This window comes from Lissotriton helveticus, chromosome 4_1 (assembly GCF_964261635.1).
Source record: "Lissotriton helveticus chromosome 4_1, aLisHel1.1, whole genome shotgun sequence".
Taxonomy (NCBI): Eukaryota; Metazoa; Chordata; class Amphibia; order Caudata; family Salamandridae; genus Lissotriton; species Lissotriton helveticus.
The window spans coordinates 1852265868-1852282812 of NC_136063.1; the positions used below are offsets into that span (position 1 = coordinate 1852265868).

At 52.8% G+C, this 16945-nt stretch overlaps 1 protein-coding gene across 2 annotated transcripts in view; it reads left to right on the forward strand.

Moving 5' to 3' along the window:
• Positions 1–16945, forward strand: part of BRWD3 (bromodomain and WD repeat domain containing 3) — a 1637103-nt gene that overhangs the window by 1574773 nt on the left and 45385 nt on the right. For both annotated transcript variants that reach the window (XM_078688510.1, XM_078688511.1), the window contains one exon: positions 5371–5468. In XM_078688510.1, coding sequence (XP_078544636.1) covers positions 5371–5468 — 98 coding nt within the window. The remainder of the gene's footprint in view (positions 1–5370; positions 5469–16945) is intronic.

Below are 16945 nucleotides of genomic sequence, written 5' to 3' on the forward strand. Positions count from 1 at the left end.
GCTCCCGAAATTGGCTGACTTTTTACTGGCCCTTCCTGGGGGAGAGGTGATTCTAGGGGGGGACTTCAACGCCGTAGTGGATGCCCAGCTAGACAGATTCCCGGCGGGCGGCCCCACCGGGGGATCTTCCCACTTCCAGCGCTTCATGTCTGCCATGGGTCTCACAGACATATGGAGACGTTCCCACCCCCAGTCCCAGCAGTTTACCTTCCACTCCGCAGTGCACGGAAGCCTTTCGAGAATAGACCATTTCCTGACCCCCGGTAACAGCACCCAATGCATAGACACCGTAGACATTCACCCCAGGGGTATCTCTGACCACTCCCCGATCACTCTGACAATATCCACCCATGAGAAGGCACGCCGGCGAATATTCCCTATACACGCTACATACCTAAAGATCCCCAGGGTCCGAAAGGCTCTTAAGACGGTGACAGCACAGTACTTCGCTGAGAATGTGGATTCGGTGGGTTCATCAGAGGTCCTGTGGGAGGCCTACAAGGCGGTGCTTAGGGGACAAGCAATAACCTCGATCACGGGTCACAAGAAAGAGAAAGCCTTAGAACTCACCACTTTAGAAATTACTTTACAGGAACTGACGACAGCACACGAACGGCAACCCACGTCAGCCACAGCACACGCACTTACCATTCAACAGCAACTCTACACGGATCATTTGAGAACTCAAGTGAAAGGCCACATCTCTGACGCACAAAATAGGGTCTATGAGGTGGGGGATAAGGCGGGTAGAATGCTGGCCTGGTTAGACAAGCGGGAGGGTGGATCCAAGGGCATCCAGCAGGTTAGGACCAGTGAGGGGGTGTCCCACACGAGCCCTGAACTCATAGTCGAGGCGCTGGCGGCTCACTTTGAGGGGGTATACACCCCTGAGCGGACTGTAACAACTGAAATGGCCAGAGAGGCATTGGAACGGATTGAGGTCCGGACGCTCTCCGCAGAGGCTACGGCGGACTTGGAGGCTGACATCACGACAGAGGAGATACAGCTGGCGATTAACGCATTGAACCCGGGCAAGGCACTTGGCCCAAATGGTATACCTATTGAATGGTATCAGGCGAAGCCTGAAATACTGAGCACCCATCTTCTAGCTATGTATGAAGAATGTCTAGAGAAGGGAATGCTCCCGTCAGACCAAAGACTGGCCACTATAGTAGCAATCCCCAAACCAGGGAAACCGCCGGAGGACTGCTCCTCTTACCGCCCCATCTCGCTGCTTAATGCGGAAGTCAAGATCCTCGCCAAACTCTTGGCGACCAGACTTGTACCGCATCTGCCCGATCTTATACACCCAGATCAGTCCGGGTTCATGCCTCACAGGAACACGGCGCTGAATCTGCGCCGACTACACGGGATACTGGCACAGGCAGCGGTGATTACGTCGCCGGCGGTTATACTGACCCTTGACGCCAGGATGGCCTTTGACCTGGTGGAGTGGAATTACCTGTTTGAGGTCCTGTCTCGGTTGGGTTTCGGCCCCAAGATTATTGCGTGGATGAGATTATTATATACTGACCCGGTTGCCCAAGTGGTGGCCAATGGCCATGTCTCGCGCACATTTCCTCTGGGGAGGGGCACTCGTCAGGGATGTCCACTCTCGCCACTGTTGTTCGCAATTTCATTGGAACCGTTGGCCACCCTGATACGAACCACTCCCCTGTTGAGGGGGATCTGCTGGGCGGAGGGCTGGGAGGACCGACTCTCCCTTTATGCGGATGATATGCTGGTATATCTAACCGATCCGGAGCGGGGGGTGCCGGCCCTCCTACAACTCAGTGACAGCCACGGGAGTATTTCTGGCTATACAATCAACTGGACCAAATCGGAGATGTTTGTCCTGAGGGGCCCGACTCCAGTGCTGAGTATAGACTGCCCTCTGAGGATCGCAGGGTCCTCATTCAAATATTTGGGCATCCATGTCACTAGGGATCCAGCGGAGTTTATGGACAAGAATTTGAGGCCCCACATTGAGCGGCTAAAGCAGGATGTTAAATTCTGGGCGGGGCTGCCCCTCACATTGCTAGGGAGAGCCTCTCTGTATAAAATGATGTCCTTACCCCGATTTCTGTATGTACTCGAAAATACCCCCTATCCAGTGAACCCTAGATTCTTTCAGAAAGTGGCGGCGCTGGTGTCGACTCTACTGTGGGGCAATCTCTCACCACGTATCGCGCAAGCCAAACTGAACAGAGGATGGTATGACGGAGGAATAGCGCTCCCCAACTTGAAACTGTACTATTGGGCTGCGCAATTAAAACATATCAACTACTGGATACATACTTCACAGTCCGAGTCGGCATTTCAAGCAGACAGGGCGCAACTAGGCACGAACAGTCTACTGGCCCCACTATATGATAGCACTAAAGTGCGTAAACTGGAGGGGCCCACCAGACTAACTGCAGCGCTGTGGCATACGGCAACAGCAGCGTTGGGCTGGAAGGGGAAGGTAACGAAACTCACGCCACTGTGGGACTCAAAAACCTTTGGCAACATGTGAAGCAGCAGAGGCTTCTCTCACTGGGACATGATAGGAATCTCCACGGTTGGGGAACTTTGGGAGAAGGGCGCAGTAGTTCCTTTTGACAGATTGCGAGAGCAATATAACCTGGGAGAGAGGGAACTATACAGATACATTCAGATACGACACGCACTGCTAGCGGTCATTCCCCTTGACTGTACCTTGCCGGAGGCATCCCCACTGGAAGACAGGCTTCTCACGGAATACATGGTTGAGAGGGCAACTTCCCTTACATACCGTAAATTACTCAACAACCTACTGGATCCACTAGCTAGACTGAAGGAGCAATGGGAAAGGGACGCCGGGGAGATGGACGAACATGAGTGGAATGAGGCGATAGCGTCTCCTAAAGAAGTGGGTATCTCGGCAAGACTGAGACTAGTGCAATTAAAAGTCCTGCATAGAGTTTACTATACTAGAACCATGCTCCATCGCATACATCTAACACAACACCCTTTCTGCCCTCGTGGATGCGGGGAAGAGGGCACATTTTTCCACACTATATGGGACTGCCCCCGTATCCAGGAGTTTTGGCGACAAATAATGCGGACGATATCGCAAGCGTTAGAGATTCCGCTGTTGCCCGATCCGAGGCGGTGTCTCCTCAATATATGGGAGGCGACTGACGTCTCTAGACATGATCAAACATGGGTCACAGTGGGCTTAATAGTGGCCAAACGAGACATCGCACAGAAATGGGGCGCAGCCGATGCACCTACGGCGGCACAATGGGGTCTTAACATGGATAGGGTCATGGTGACGGAGCGAGCAGTATACTCCAACAGGGTATGCCCGGGGAAATGGAACAAAATTTGGTCCAAGTGGAACATATACAGAGGGGAGATTTGTGAGCCCTTGGCAGAGGAGGAGCAGGACGAGTCTGAAGATGATGAGGATATGGGATAAGGGGCCACTTGGAACACACGAGGGAGAGGGTCCACGGATTTTAGATTGCATTGGAACACACCGGACTTGTCCTGGGCGTCAGAGTAGTGGCATCACCATAGGGATGATACCTGGAAGGTCCCGCACACACCTGATAATAGGTTTTGGGGAGGGGTGGAGGTTCACGACAGGGCATAAGTACAAGGGGGGAACGTCCCTACGTAGTCATGGAACCTAGGAACCAATAATGTACGACTATAATGTGCTTCCTTATGTTTTATTGTTATGTTCTTGTTTTTGCAAAACAGAAAAAACCAAAAACCACACTGATTGACTGAATAATGGAATAGCTGTGCCTTTTCTCTGAGGCGGTGATAATGTAATGTAGGAAAAACGACAATAGGATTCGCATTGGATATTACTGCATGCTGACAATGTTACTGTGATGGCGGACAGCCCGGATGGGTTTTAGGCCTATAGTTGTGTAACTTGAAAGGTACAATAAAGGTTTTTGAAATAAAAAATAAATAAATAAATAAATAAATGACTACAGGGTTCACTACAAGACTTTATTGAGGCGACCTTGAGCTTGGATTAAAAACAGCGTGACACTTCAGAACTGATTAAACCCGCTTATGTGTCTCAGAGGTCGACATGTTTCAGCCAATGACCCCAACAGTGTTACGGCTTCCTTTGGGACTGAAGCGTGCTGCTGCCAAAAAGTGCTCAAAACAAAATAACATTAAGCATAATAATGTTATATATTAAACCATCCAGTGATCCAGTAGGAATTTCCATGTGTGAAATATTCACTGGCGGTACTTGTGAATGACATATGGAGAACGTTTTTTACAAATGACATATAGTAGTGTAGGTGGGTAATATGCAGGCAAAGGCAACCATGCATGAATCTAATAGGCGTGTCTCAGTTGTAGGCAAGTTAACTGAGCCCTAACCTTAATGTGTTCACTACTAGAGCCCAAAATGCACCTAACTACTTATAAGGTTGTGGACCGGGTATAGAAATGATGCACACTATTTACAACCTCAATCTAAAGATATTTATGGAAATATTTGCTCCTTTAGCACGGTACATTCCTATCTCATGTAAACTCATTTGATATCTATTTTGCAATAAACCACATTTAAATTAACATTTATATCCTAGAATATTTTTTTTTTATAGATAACTATGTAAGGAAATAGTAGAAAGGTATTTAATATTTACACCTCACTATAGTCATTGTCTGGGATATTTATTATATTTCCCTGTTTCATAAATAGGCCAGTCTTGGTGGGTTTGAGTTTGGGCAGGGCCATAAGCTTATGTGTACCTACATATTCCTTTCATTTTCTAAATTATTTTAATATTGATTCACACTAAATACAAAGCAGCATACTGAACACAATGAGCCGATGTGCTGCTACTTAAAACAGTGGAATTGTGCAATATTTATCAGCAACATATATGCATGATCTTTATGTCCAGTATTTATTATTCAGCAGCTTTGTATTTTAATACAATTTACTCTTTTTGTCTCTAAAATCACAGGGATTTAGGGTAAATAGTTTGTATTGCCGACATTTTCCCCTCAGGTCACCATAAATATGAGGTTTGAAATGTTTGGTGTTCTGATGCTTAAATGTTTTTTCAGTTTAAAATGGACACTAATGGGGCTCACATTTTTTTTTGTGATTGGTTTTGATGGCTAATCCATACTATCATATATTTGACCTCAAAATATAGGAAATGTTTTTCCAGTGCCACAGCTTGATAAACTACTGGAGGAATAATTGATAGCACAAATAGTGAGATTCTGTTGAGAGCCTCACAGAACAATAAGTGCTGAGTTAGTAGTTTATTTTTTCTTGTGTCAGTGTACATTGGTATTCTTTTGTCATTTTACTGTTAAATAGTACATTCTAAACAATGATTGTGTCTTTTTAAGTCCAAAAGGGAAACAGAAGCTACCAAAGGTACATCCCAAACCAAGTGAGAATACTTCTCTTCCATTAACTAGAACCAGTTCATCAACGTCCTCTCAAGGTAAGGAGTTTCTATATCTGTTGGTTGCTATTTTGCAGTATCACTGAAAGATAAAACCTTGGTAAATACTTCAGACCTCATACTTTTCAGAATATTGTTTGTTTGAATGTTGTCTTGTCCAGTTGTACTTTCTGCAGAGTCTTCTCCTTTAGAATATCCAGACTGCTTCTAGAAGATTAAACGGCCATGCTCCGGCACTCTGCTAAGTGTCATCATGCGACTCAGTGTTGGCGTCCTTCTGATACAGATGTGCCAAACGTAGCTGCATACAAGTACCAGACCTGGAAGAAAACGTCAGTTGCTCACTTTCTGTACCTTTAAACATGAATCTGCAGCTTTCTCCCAACATTTACCTTGTCCTTGACAAGCTTTACTCTCCAGTTCATTTTGTCTGTGTGTAAGGCGCTACTCCCCTCCTAAAGCAACAGGGTTTAAGCCTTGTAGATGATATCTGAAAGAAACAGGTTAGTATTAGATTCCTTACCTTAGAATATCCCCAGGCGTCAGTCTGGATCCGGAAACTTTTGCGTAGCAGTACACCTGCGCGTCGGTAGGCGTCGTCTGCAGGCGTCCCCTGCGGCTCCGCGTCCGTCGTCGGCGTCGTGCGCCGTGATGACGTCGCTGGAGTATATAGACGCCGCCTCCGCGCGCTGACGTCAGTTCTTCTTTTTTCCGCGCCAGTTAGCGCAGATCCGAAGAGCAGTACTCCGGTCTTTTGACCAAAGTTTTTGACTTACTATCTACTCCTAAGGTGCCGGTAGGATGCCCGGGTTTAAGAATTGTGACGGGTGTAACCGCACGATGTCGGTCACGGACCACCACCGACTCTGCCTCCGGTGCCTGGGCCCGGACCACGACGTGGACTCCTGCGTCGATTGCCGGGCCTTGACGAGTAAGGCTAGACGGGAGCGGTCCCGCAAGCTGCTCGATCTCCGGGTGTCGGCCCCGCGTCGAGAGCGGTCCCGGTCCGGCCTGAGGTCGAGGGAGCGGTCGCGAGAGCGGTCGCGGAGCCGCCACGAGTGCTCCGGAAGTCGTCACCATTCCTCTGGTTCCTCAGGTAAGAAACACAAGAAGTCGGGGCGTCATCATCGTACCCCCGACTCCCCCCGACGCGGCCGGGGGTTCGGGTGGCCCCACCCCCGCGGATCCGCGTGGGTCGCCGGCGCGGCCTGCTCCATACCCTACGGTCCCTGGGCAAGGCGCGTCGAGCGAGGAGATAGAGGAGTTCCTCATGGCCATGAGGGCACTGTCTCCTCCGACGGGGCCTACGGCGCCTGCGGGCCCGGTTCCCGTCCGGGGGCCCGAGCGGTTCGGGTGCTCCTGCCCCGACGCCGTCGGGTGCTCCGGCCCCGGCGCCGCTGGGCCCTTCAGGGTCGACGCCGGCTGGTCCACCGGCCTCTCCGGCGCCGATTCCATCGGGGCAACCCATGGTGCCGCCTCCGGACGGCGTCGGGGCTCGGGCGCCGGCTCCGGGCGGCGCCACCCCCATTCCCTCTCCGTCTCCGGACGCGGAGTCGGACCGGCGTCGTCCGACGCTGAGTCTGACGCCGATGGGGTCTGTGAACCCCGAGGAGCCGGTCTACATTGTTGACTCCGAATATGGGGAGGATGTAGAATACGGAGAGGGTTGGGAGGGGTCTGAGGACCCTCTGTCACGCGAGTGTCAGTACGACGTGGACTGGACAGGTGATTTGGGTGACGCCAGTGGTCTGGACGACTCTCCTAACCCTGGTTTTGTCTCGCCTCCTACTGTGGCCTCGGAGGCTGGGGCTGCTTATTCAGTGGTGTTGATGAGGGCTGCCAAGGCATTACACCTTGAGCTCCCCGTCGCGGTCGTGAGGCCTAACATCCTCACCGAGGTCTTCAAACCGCAGGCATGCCCGCAGGAGCCTCTGCTGCCTTTCAACGAAGCCTTGACAGACGTTCTTTTGGGCACGTGGTCCAGGCCCGCTTCAGGTTCGCCTGTTGACAGGAACGTGGCCAGACGCCACCGTCCGTGTCCGGACGACCCCAAGTTCCTGTCCACCCATCCCACCCCTGAGAGTCTGGTGATCCAGGCCTCGACTTCCCAGACCGCATTCCCGTCGGCCCCGCCCGACCGGGAATCTAAGAGGTACGACCAGTATGGGAAGAAGGTCTTCTCGTCCCTGAGTTTGGGACTGCGGTCTTGCAACACCGCATGCCTCTTGGGCCGCTACACCCACTCTCTGTGGGATATGGTCGCGGAGTTGCTGCCTGAATGCCCGCAGGAGGTACGGGTAAAGCTCGGCAAGGCTATGATTGAAGGCTGAGATGCAGCAAGATACTCCATCAGGTGTGGTCTTGATACGACCGACTCGCTGGGCAGAGCGATGTCCACGGCGGTGGCGATTCGTCGCCACGCCTGGCTGAGATCCGCCAATTTTTCGGCAGATGTCCAAAATACTTTGATGGACATGCCGTTCGATGGCAGTCGCCTGTTTGGCGACAAGGCGGACCACGCGCTGGAGCGCTTCAAGGACTCCAGGGTCACGGCCAAGTCCTTGGGTCTTTCGACCCAGCGCCAGCAAACGGGTTCGTTTCGCTCCTTTCGTGGCCACGGAAGGGGCGGTCCCACACGTGCTGCCAGCCACGCACCGCAGACTACTTCTCAACGCGGTGGCGGCCGTGGATTCCGCCGTGGAGGCGGTCGGGGACAACGGCGAGGTCAGACCACACCTCCCCCCGCAGCATCAGCCTCCAAATCCTCCTAGTCCGTGCTTTCGGGCCCATGTGACGCCAGTGGGTGGCAGGGTTCGCCATCACCACTCCCGCTGGCGCACTATCACATCGGACAGGTGGGTGCTGCAGCTCGTCCGAAGGGGCTACTCCCTCCCCTTCGAGACCACTCCTCCAGCCATGCCACCGCAGAACCACCGTGTGTCGGGGGACCACTTGACACTTCTGCAGGAGGAAGTTACGGCCCTCTTGGCCAAGGGGGCCATCGAGCGCGTTCCTGGGCCAGAAGTACGGTGTGGTTGCTATTCCCACTACTTTCTGGTACCCAAGAAGGACAAGGGGGGCCTGCGTCCTATCTTGGATCTACGGAGCGTCAACGGCTTCCTCCGGAAGGAGAAGTTCAAGATGTTGACTTTGGCTCAGGTCTTGGCTGCTCTAGACCCGCAAGACTGGATGGTGGCGTTGGACTTGCAGGATGCGTATTTTCACATCCCCGTCCTGCCGGCCCACCGGCGTTACCTGCGGTTCACGGTAGGCCACGAGCACTTTCAGTTTATCGTGCTCCCATTCGGCCTTACCAGCGCCCCACGGGTGTTCACAAAAGTGATGGCGGTGGTCGCAGCTCATCTGCGCCGGTTAGGGGTTTCAGTCTTCCCCTACCTCGACGACTGGTTGTTGAAGGCGGGCTCGCCCCAGACAGTCGTCCACCACCTTCAGACGACGGCAGACCTCCTGCACGAGCTGGGGTTTTCCATCAATGTGCCGAAATCACACCTGTGTCCCTCTCAAAAGCTCCTTTTCATCGGAGCGGTTCTCGACTCGGCGCAGTTTCGGGTTTATCCTCCGGAACGGCGGGTCCGGGATATACAGGCTTTGATTCCCATCTTTCAGCCGTTATCCCGGGTTTCGGTCAGGTTGACGCTGCGGCTGCTGGGGCTGATGGCTTCCTGCATCCTTCTGGTGCATCACGCCCGGTGGCGGATGCGGGCTCTGCAGTGGGACCTGAAGTTTCAGTGGGCCCAGCATCAAGGCAACCTATCCGACAATGTCCTGATCTCGGAGGGCACTGCGAGACAGTTGCAGTGGTGGCTTACGGACCGCGATTGGGTCAGAGGCAGATCCCTCTCCCTTCCCCAACCGGAGCACGTAGTTGTGACGGATGCGTCCCTCCAGGGCTGGGGAGGCCACTCGGGAGAGGCGGAGATCAGAGGCATCTGGTCTCCGGCGGAGTCCCGGCTCCATATCAACATGTTGGAGCTGCGGGCGATTCGCCTAGCACTGAAGGCATTCCTCCCCTTTGTCAACGGGAGTGTAGTGCAGGTGTTCATGGACAACACCACCGCCACGTGGTACTGCAACAAGCAGGGCGGAGTGGGGTCGTGGACCCTTTGCCAGGAGGCTCTGCGTCTCTGGCAATCGCTGGAACGTCAGGGCGTGCCTCTGACGGTTCAACACCTGGCAGGTTCTCTGAACGCCAGGGCGGACGAACTCAGCCGTCGGTGCTCGGTGGATCACGAATGGCGTCTGAACTCGGACGTGGCGAAAGGCCTCTTTCTGCAATGGGGAGAGCCTTGGTTAGATCTATTCGCCACAGAAGAGAACGCGCAATGTCATCAGTTCTGCGCGTTGGCGTTTCCAAGACGGCACTCGCACGGCGACGCCTTTCGGCGCGAGTGGAGCTGCGGTCTGTTGTACGCCTTTCCGCCTATACCACTTCTGCCCAGAGTGCTGAAGAAGATCAGGCGCGACCGGGCCCAAGTTATCCTTGTGGCTCCGTACTGGGCTCGAAGGTACTGGTATCCCGAGCTACTCAGCATGTCAGTCGGTCCCTCGATCCGCCTGCCCCTTCGGGAGGACCTTCTGTCGCAGCAGCAGGGGACGGTCCTCCACCCGAACCTGTCCAGTCTCCACCTCCATGCGTGGAGATTGAGCGGCGACAGTTGAGGCCATTTGACTTGCCTTCTGAAGTCTGTGATGTGATTCTGGCAGCCAGGCGTCCCTCCACAAAGTCGGTATACGCCTGCCGGTGGAACAGATTTGTGGCATGGTGCACAGCAAAGGCTGTGGACCCTCTTTCTGCCCCTCTCTCCGAGGTTCTCCTCTTTCTTCTCTCTCTTGCCCAGCAGGGCTCTGCTCTGGGCACTATCAAGGGCTACCTTTCTGCCCTTTCGGCCTTTCTAAGGCTGCCTGATCAACCTTCTTTGTTCAAGTCCCCTATTGTAACTAGATTCTTGAAGGGCATCACGCACATGTATCCACCTGTTCCGTTCGTGATGCCTCAGTGGGACTTGAACCTGGTTCTGACCTTCTTGATGTGCGCTCCCTTTGAGCCACTTCATTCCTGTCCTCTCCGTCTCCTGACTTTAAAGACGGCCTTCCTGGTTGCCATCACCTCTGCCAGGAGAGTGAGTGAGCTCCAGGCTCTTTCTGTCAAACCTCCTTTCCTGTCCATTCATCCAGACAAGGTGGTTCTACGAACTAGACCTTCTTTCCTGCCCAAAGTAGTCTCTGCTTTTCACATCAGGCAGTCCATCACCCTCCCCTCCTTCTTCCCGCCTCCGCATCCTTCAAAGGATGAAGAGCGGCTCCATCGTCTGGACCCAAAACGTGCGCTTTCATTTTATATGGATCGCACACGCCAGTTCCGGGTGGATGACCAACTGTTTGTTGGCTACGTGGGTGCGAAGAAGGGACGGGCGGTACATAAACGGACCATCTCTCGGTGGGTCGTTCTGTGCATCAAAGCGTGCTACTCTTTGGCTCGGAAGGAGCCTCCTGTTGGGCTGAGAGCCCATTCCACTCGGGCCACGGCGGCTACTACTGCCCTGGGCCGGGGAGTCCCTTTGCAGGACATTTGGCAGGCGGCTACGTGGGCCTCGCTGCACACCTTTGCGAGGCACTACTGCCTGGACAGTCAAGTCCGGAGGGATGGCTTCTTTGGCCGTTCGGTCCTCCAGGACTTTCTGGTGTAGGATTGTATTGGTTCGCAGACCCACCACCGGGGTTGGTATTGCTGGGGTATCTATTCTAAGGTAAGGAATCTAATACTAACCTGTTTCTTTCAGATGAACAAGTTACTTACCTTCGGTAACGATATATCTGTAAGAAACAGTAGTTAGTATTAGATTCCTTACCGCCCCGCCCATCCTCCCCGTTCTGCGAACTGATACCTAGGATTAAGGACATCCCTTTCAGGGCCCTAGTTTCAAATGGCACCAGTGTTGGTTCTCACACGGCTCTGCGTGTTCTGGCGCGGAAAAGCTGTGTACAAAGAACTGACGTCAGCGCGCGGAGGCGGCGTCTATATACTCCAGCGACGTCATCACGGCGCACGACGCCGACGACGGACGCGGAGCCGCAGGGGATGCCTGCAGACGACGCCTACCGACGCGCAGGGGTACTGCTACGCAAAAGTTTCCGGATCCAGACTGACGCCTGGGGATATTCTAAGTTAAGGAATCTAATACTAACTACTGTTTCTTACAGATATATCGTTACCGAAGGTAAGTAACTTGTTCGTCGTGTACAGTGGTCTGACACAGATCTCCACAAGGTCTGCCACTACTGTTTGGGTTAGGCACACAACTCCTAAGTGCTGCGAGGAGTGCGCCATTATAAGCCCAAAGGTCGATTTGAGACCGCAAAGCAAACCTGTTGTAGGAAGATGGCTAAAGTAGATGACACTAATGCTCTCATTTGTGGTATCGTGTGTGAGCAGTTGGGCTTATCAGAGTGTAGTGCTGAGCATTTGTTATACTCACAGAGACAAATTAGACACACTCAAAGAATAAATCAGAGACCAAATTAGAAAAATAACACTTTTTATATATGTTTTAAAAACCAGAACATTGTTGAAATGTAATTAGTGTTTTTTTATATCAATTTTTGCAGGTTAGTAAATTTTTCCAAGTTGCGCACCCTTTACGCACAGTGCAATCCTATGAGCATATAAAACTTGTATTGATTAAGGTGATTACAATCGGTTTCAAGGGTTCACCTTCTGGGTTTCGGGGTTGTAGTAGGCTAGGGTCCAAAGTACTGCCAACAGTTCTTTGGGAACGGGCCAGGTTTAACCGGGAGGAGGGTGCTAGGGACGTTTGTAGCTGTGGCTACAGAGAATGTGGGCCACCTGTAAAAAGGCTGCACAATCAATCAATCATTTGCATTTGTGAAGCGCGCTACTCACCCGTGGGGGTCTCAAGGCGCTGGGGAGGGGGGGGGTCAGTGCTCAAAAAGCCAGGTATTGAGCTGCCTTCTGAAGGAGAGGTGGTCCTGTGTGGCGCGCAGGTGGCTGGGAAGAGAGTTCCAGGTCTTTGCTGCCAGGTAGGAGAAGGACCTGCCCCCGGCGGTGGCCCTGCGGATGCGGTGCAGGGCTGCTAGGGCTTGTCCTGTCGAGTGTAGGGTGCGAGGGGGGCAGTAGAAGGAGAGGCGGTGGTTGATGAGTTTTGGTCCGAGGTTGTGAAGGGCTTTGTGTGCGTGGGTGAGGAGCCTGAAGGTGATCCTCTTGCTGACTGGGAGCCAGTGAAGTTTCTTCAGGTGTCCGGAGATGTGGTGGTGGCGGGGGATGTTCAGGATGAGTCGTGCGGCTGCGTTATGGATTCGTTGAAGTTTCTTCTGTAGTTTGGTAGTGATGCCGGCGTACAGAGTGTTCCCATAGTCCATGCGGCTGGTGACGAGGGCGTGGGTGATGGTCTTCCTGGTGTCGGTGGGGATCCAGCGGAAGATTTTGCGGAGCATGCGGAGGGTGTCGAAGCATGCCAATGTCACCGCATTGACCTGTCTGTTCATGGAGAGGGACGAGTCCAGGATGAAGCCAAGGTTGCGAGCGTAGTCGGTGGGTTGGGGAGTGCTGCCCAGGGCGGGGGGCCACCAGGATTTGTCCCAGGCGGTGGGAGTGATGAAAAAGGGTTCATGCAGATCAGGTCGTTTTACCCCTTTTTCTAGGATTGCCCGGCGTTAGCCGCTTCTCACCCAACTCACGATTACCAAATAAAGAGGCAGGCGCTGGAGACTGGAAGACAGGAAACAGGAGTTTATTTCCGACGGAACAGAACACGTCAAATCAGGCAACAGGGTATCTTCTCGAGGTGCTCTAACCGCATCTCTGAGGCCTAGCCTTTTATACACAGTTTTATGGCTTTATTACATTTGTGACATCCGCGGTATTGCTTTGAAGTACGGAAAAGGCATCTTTGAAATCCCCGGTTCAGGCCTGTTCCCACACATATCTACAGTAGGAGTCCCCACCCCTAATCTCAGCATGATGGCTATCGTGCAGCTGGACGTTCCGCTGGGAACAGGAATGCGGGTAATCGATCGGATCTGGGGTGTGAGGGCATTGATTAATCCCCGCTCCTTTGAAGTGAGGCGAGGTCCTACTGTAGGGGCAATAAACTGCATCTGCTGGGCTAAGTGATGGCCTGGGATCAGGCCGAACAATCGGGCAAGGAGGAAGAGGTTATCAAAGGGCCTGTTTTATGAATGAGATGAAAGGGTGTGGGGGGGGGGGTTCAGCACGGGATGTGGCTCGGAGGCAGGGTCGCGCTGGAGGTGCGTCTAGGGCCCAAGCAGGAGAGACCGGGGGCTGTCAGGGGGGGGGGGGGTGTGCTTGCAAGGCCGGGGAGTGAGGGGGAGAGAGAGACGCTGGCTATCGGGAGTGGGCAGAGAGGCCATGGCAATCAAAATGGTTGCTGCTTACGCGCACGTATGGATCTGAAAAGGACAAGATGGCGCCCATAATGTTTACGCCACAATCCAGATTTTAACAGTCCTCCCTTTTCAACATATCTAGCCAGCTTGTCAATTTATGTCGATCCCCATTATATTACGTATTTCGATATCGTACAAAGCGTTCATACGTTCAGTGTCGAGATTCGGAGTCTTAGGGCACATGCAGTTGGCGATGAGTGAGCACAAAGGTGGCAAGCATTGAATACCTAGGCAACACCCACACAGTACCACGACCGGTATCAATATAAATGTAAACAACCTCCACCCCCAGTCCTTCAAAGTACCCCAAAAACCAGCTCCCAAGCGACCATCCTTCTTGCTCATGGTGAACCTCTGAGGAAAGTCTGTGGAGGTGTTCGATTGCTTTGTAGACTGAGGGCGAGATATCTGGCACGTAAGTGCAACAGCTAGATCCGATGATGCGGCATGCTCCTCCACGGTCAGCTAGGACCACATCTAGAACAAGGCGGTTCTGAAGAGCCACCAGGCGGACTGCCTGAAGCTCGGCTGTATTGTTAGTGAGGATGCCAGCCGTGATGTTCATGGTCGTTTCTACTGCCTGGGTCAGGTGTCGGATGGCGCGGCTGTTTGCCATTGGGCCCCACAGAGGAACAAGTCCCTTCACTGCATCCAGGAACTGTGCTCCGGTGGAGTCGGCTTGTTCAATGTCTCTTGCGCGCTTCTGCCGGTGATGGTTTGCCGGAGCCACGTACGTTGGAGGGAGAACGAAGGTGACGTAGCAGGTACCCCCCCAACTTTTTGGAAGCCAAGTGTAAGCTTTGGTGCCACAAACAAAGTACATATTCGGCGAAGCAACAAAGGAGGGGGGATCGATGGAGTCCAATGTTCTGGTGATGTGTCAGGAACTGTGACCCACCGGCTGTGTTCCCAAGCCTTCGAGGCACACAAGGCCCGTGACATTGATAACAGACAGAGCCACCGTCAGAGTGGCAGCAGTTCGTTTCCGTAAGTAGGAGAAGGTGGGTCTGGCTGGATTATGGAACACCTGCATTTCGACTCGCTCCTTGGTAGGGATATCCATCTGGAAGGAGGTGCCAGAGGTCAAGGGACAAAAAGGAGCAGAAGTCCTTCCGGTTTTGTTCAGCCAGAACCCGTGGTAGAAGTGCGACACTGTTTGACCGGAAGTGGCGTTGTCTTTGTAGCTCTCCTGCAAGAGGCTCAACCAGGCAAGGCAAGAACCGTGAACCGAGAAAGGGGAAGGGATGAAAGGGATGGAGTGTCCAGTGGCATGCGGGAGCAACCCGCAGATCCAGCAGTTCGTGGCATTGGCGGCAAGGTTGTGCTGGTGCAACAGTTGTACGAAGGAATTGTTCCAGAACTCCTTACGCCTTTCTCGGAGCTGAGGCGAAAGGGAGATCAGGTGATGTTCTTTCATAGTAGTTGGCTGTGCAGTGGTCAGCAATATCTGATGAGCGGGTGCGCTCTCTTCCATGATCCAGAAGGAAGTCATGAGGAGGAGGCAAAAGAGGAGGACAATGAAAAGAGCAATTGTCTTCGATTTGTGTATACTGTCAGTCTTTGGGTTTCGATAACGGGTATTTCCTGTTGCTTCCGGCGTCTTCTTATCTGGCGCTTCCATCATCTTCTTATCTGGCGCTTCCATCATCTTCGAGGTGCTCGGTAGTGGGCAGAACCGCTGACTTCGTTTAGCCTCTCTTCGGGTAACCCTTGGTTGTGTTTAGGCTACCGTTCTGAGATTCAACTTAGTCTGTGGTCTACTTAGCCGAAGCTCCCTCCTTTCGACGCAGGAAATACCCTTCCCTGGATGGCACAGTGGGATCAGAGAATTTTGCAAGTTCGAGTGCCTCGGTATTAGGATAACAGTTCAATGATGGCCGGTCTTTGTTCCGCAGTTCTTCTTGGGTGCTGACGTTTTCTGTCGTGGTCAGGGTCGAGAGACCTTCTTACAGTGGTGTGCGTGCAGCCAGTGTCGCTTCCCTTCCACTCGAAGAGCCGTTCGGGTGGTAATCAGTACTTGCCAGGGGCCCGTCCACCGGGGTTCCAGACTCTTTGTCCGTTGGAAATTCCGGATCAGCACATAATCTCCCGGTTGGATATCGTGACCCGGACCCCTGGAAGCATCGGGGATGGCCTGCTGCACCTGCTGATGAATGACAGACAACGTTTTAGTCAATTTGCACAAGTAATCAGACAGTAGGACGTCCGGGACGTCGTGAATGGAGGTCGGTTTAGGGGCAGTCCAGAGGTTCATCGGTCGCCCAAATACAACCTCGTAGGGGGTCAAATGGTGCTTAGTGGGAGTGTAGCGCATCGATAGCAATGCCAGTGGGAGGGCATCTGGCCATTTAAGTCCTGTGGTGGCCACTATCTTTGACAGTTTTAGTTTCAGTGTGGCGTTGTGTCGCTCAACTAAGCCAGCAGATTGGGGGTGAAAAACTGCATGAAACCTCTGTTTTACACCCAACCCTTTCAAGATTAGTTGGATGACTTCAGCTATGAAGTGGGGGCCGTTGTCGCTCCATAGAATTCGACAAAGACCGTAGCGAGGGAAAAACTCTTTCAGCAGTACCTTGGCAGTGGTCATGGCAGTGTTATCACGGGTTGGATAGGCTTCTACCCATTTGCTGAAAGCACACACAATGACTAATACATACTTCAGGCTTTGGCATCTTTCTAGTTGAATGTAGTCCATCTGGAGGACCTCAAAAGGATGGTCGGGGACCCCAAACCCTCCCCGGGGTACCACAGTTCCTTTCCCAGGGTTGTGTTGCAAACAGATAAGGCATTGCTGGACCAGGCGTCTGGCTGAGTCGGGGATTTTGTCGTTGTGCCAGACCTTGGAGATGAGTTCGATCATGGGGGCTGATCCTATGTGCGCAGGGGAGTGAGCCATAGTCAGTATGGGGATCAGGTATGAATTGGGTAGCAACCATTTGTTTGTGTCCTTTGTCCGCCAGCAGCCTTCCTCGTCTTTCAATCCCACCCATGCCCATTCAGTCAATTCGTGTGGTGAGCTGGCCATCTGGATGTCCCTAATCGTTTCCCTGGCGTCAGTCCATTTTTCTGCC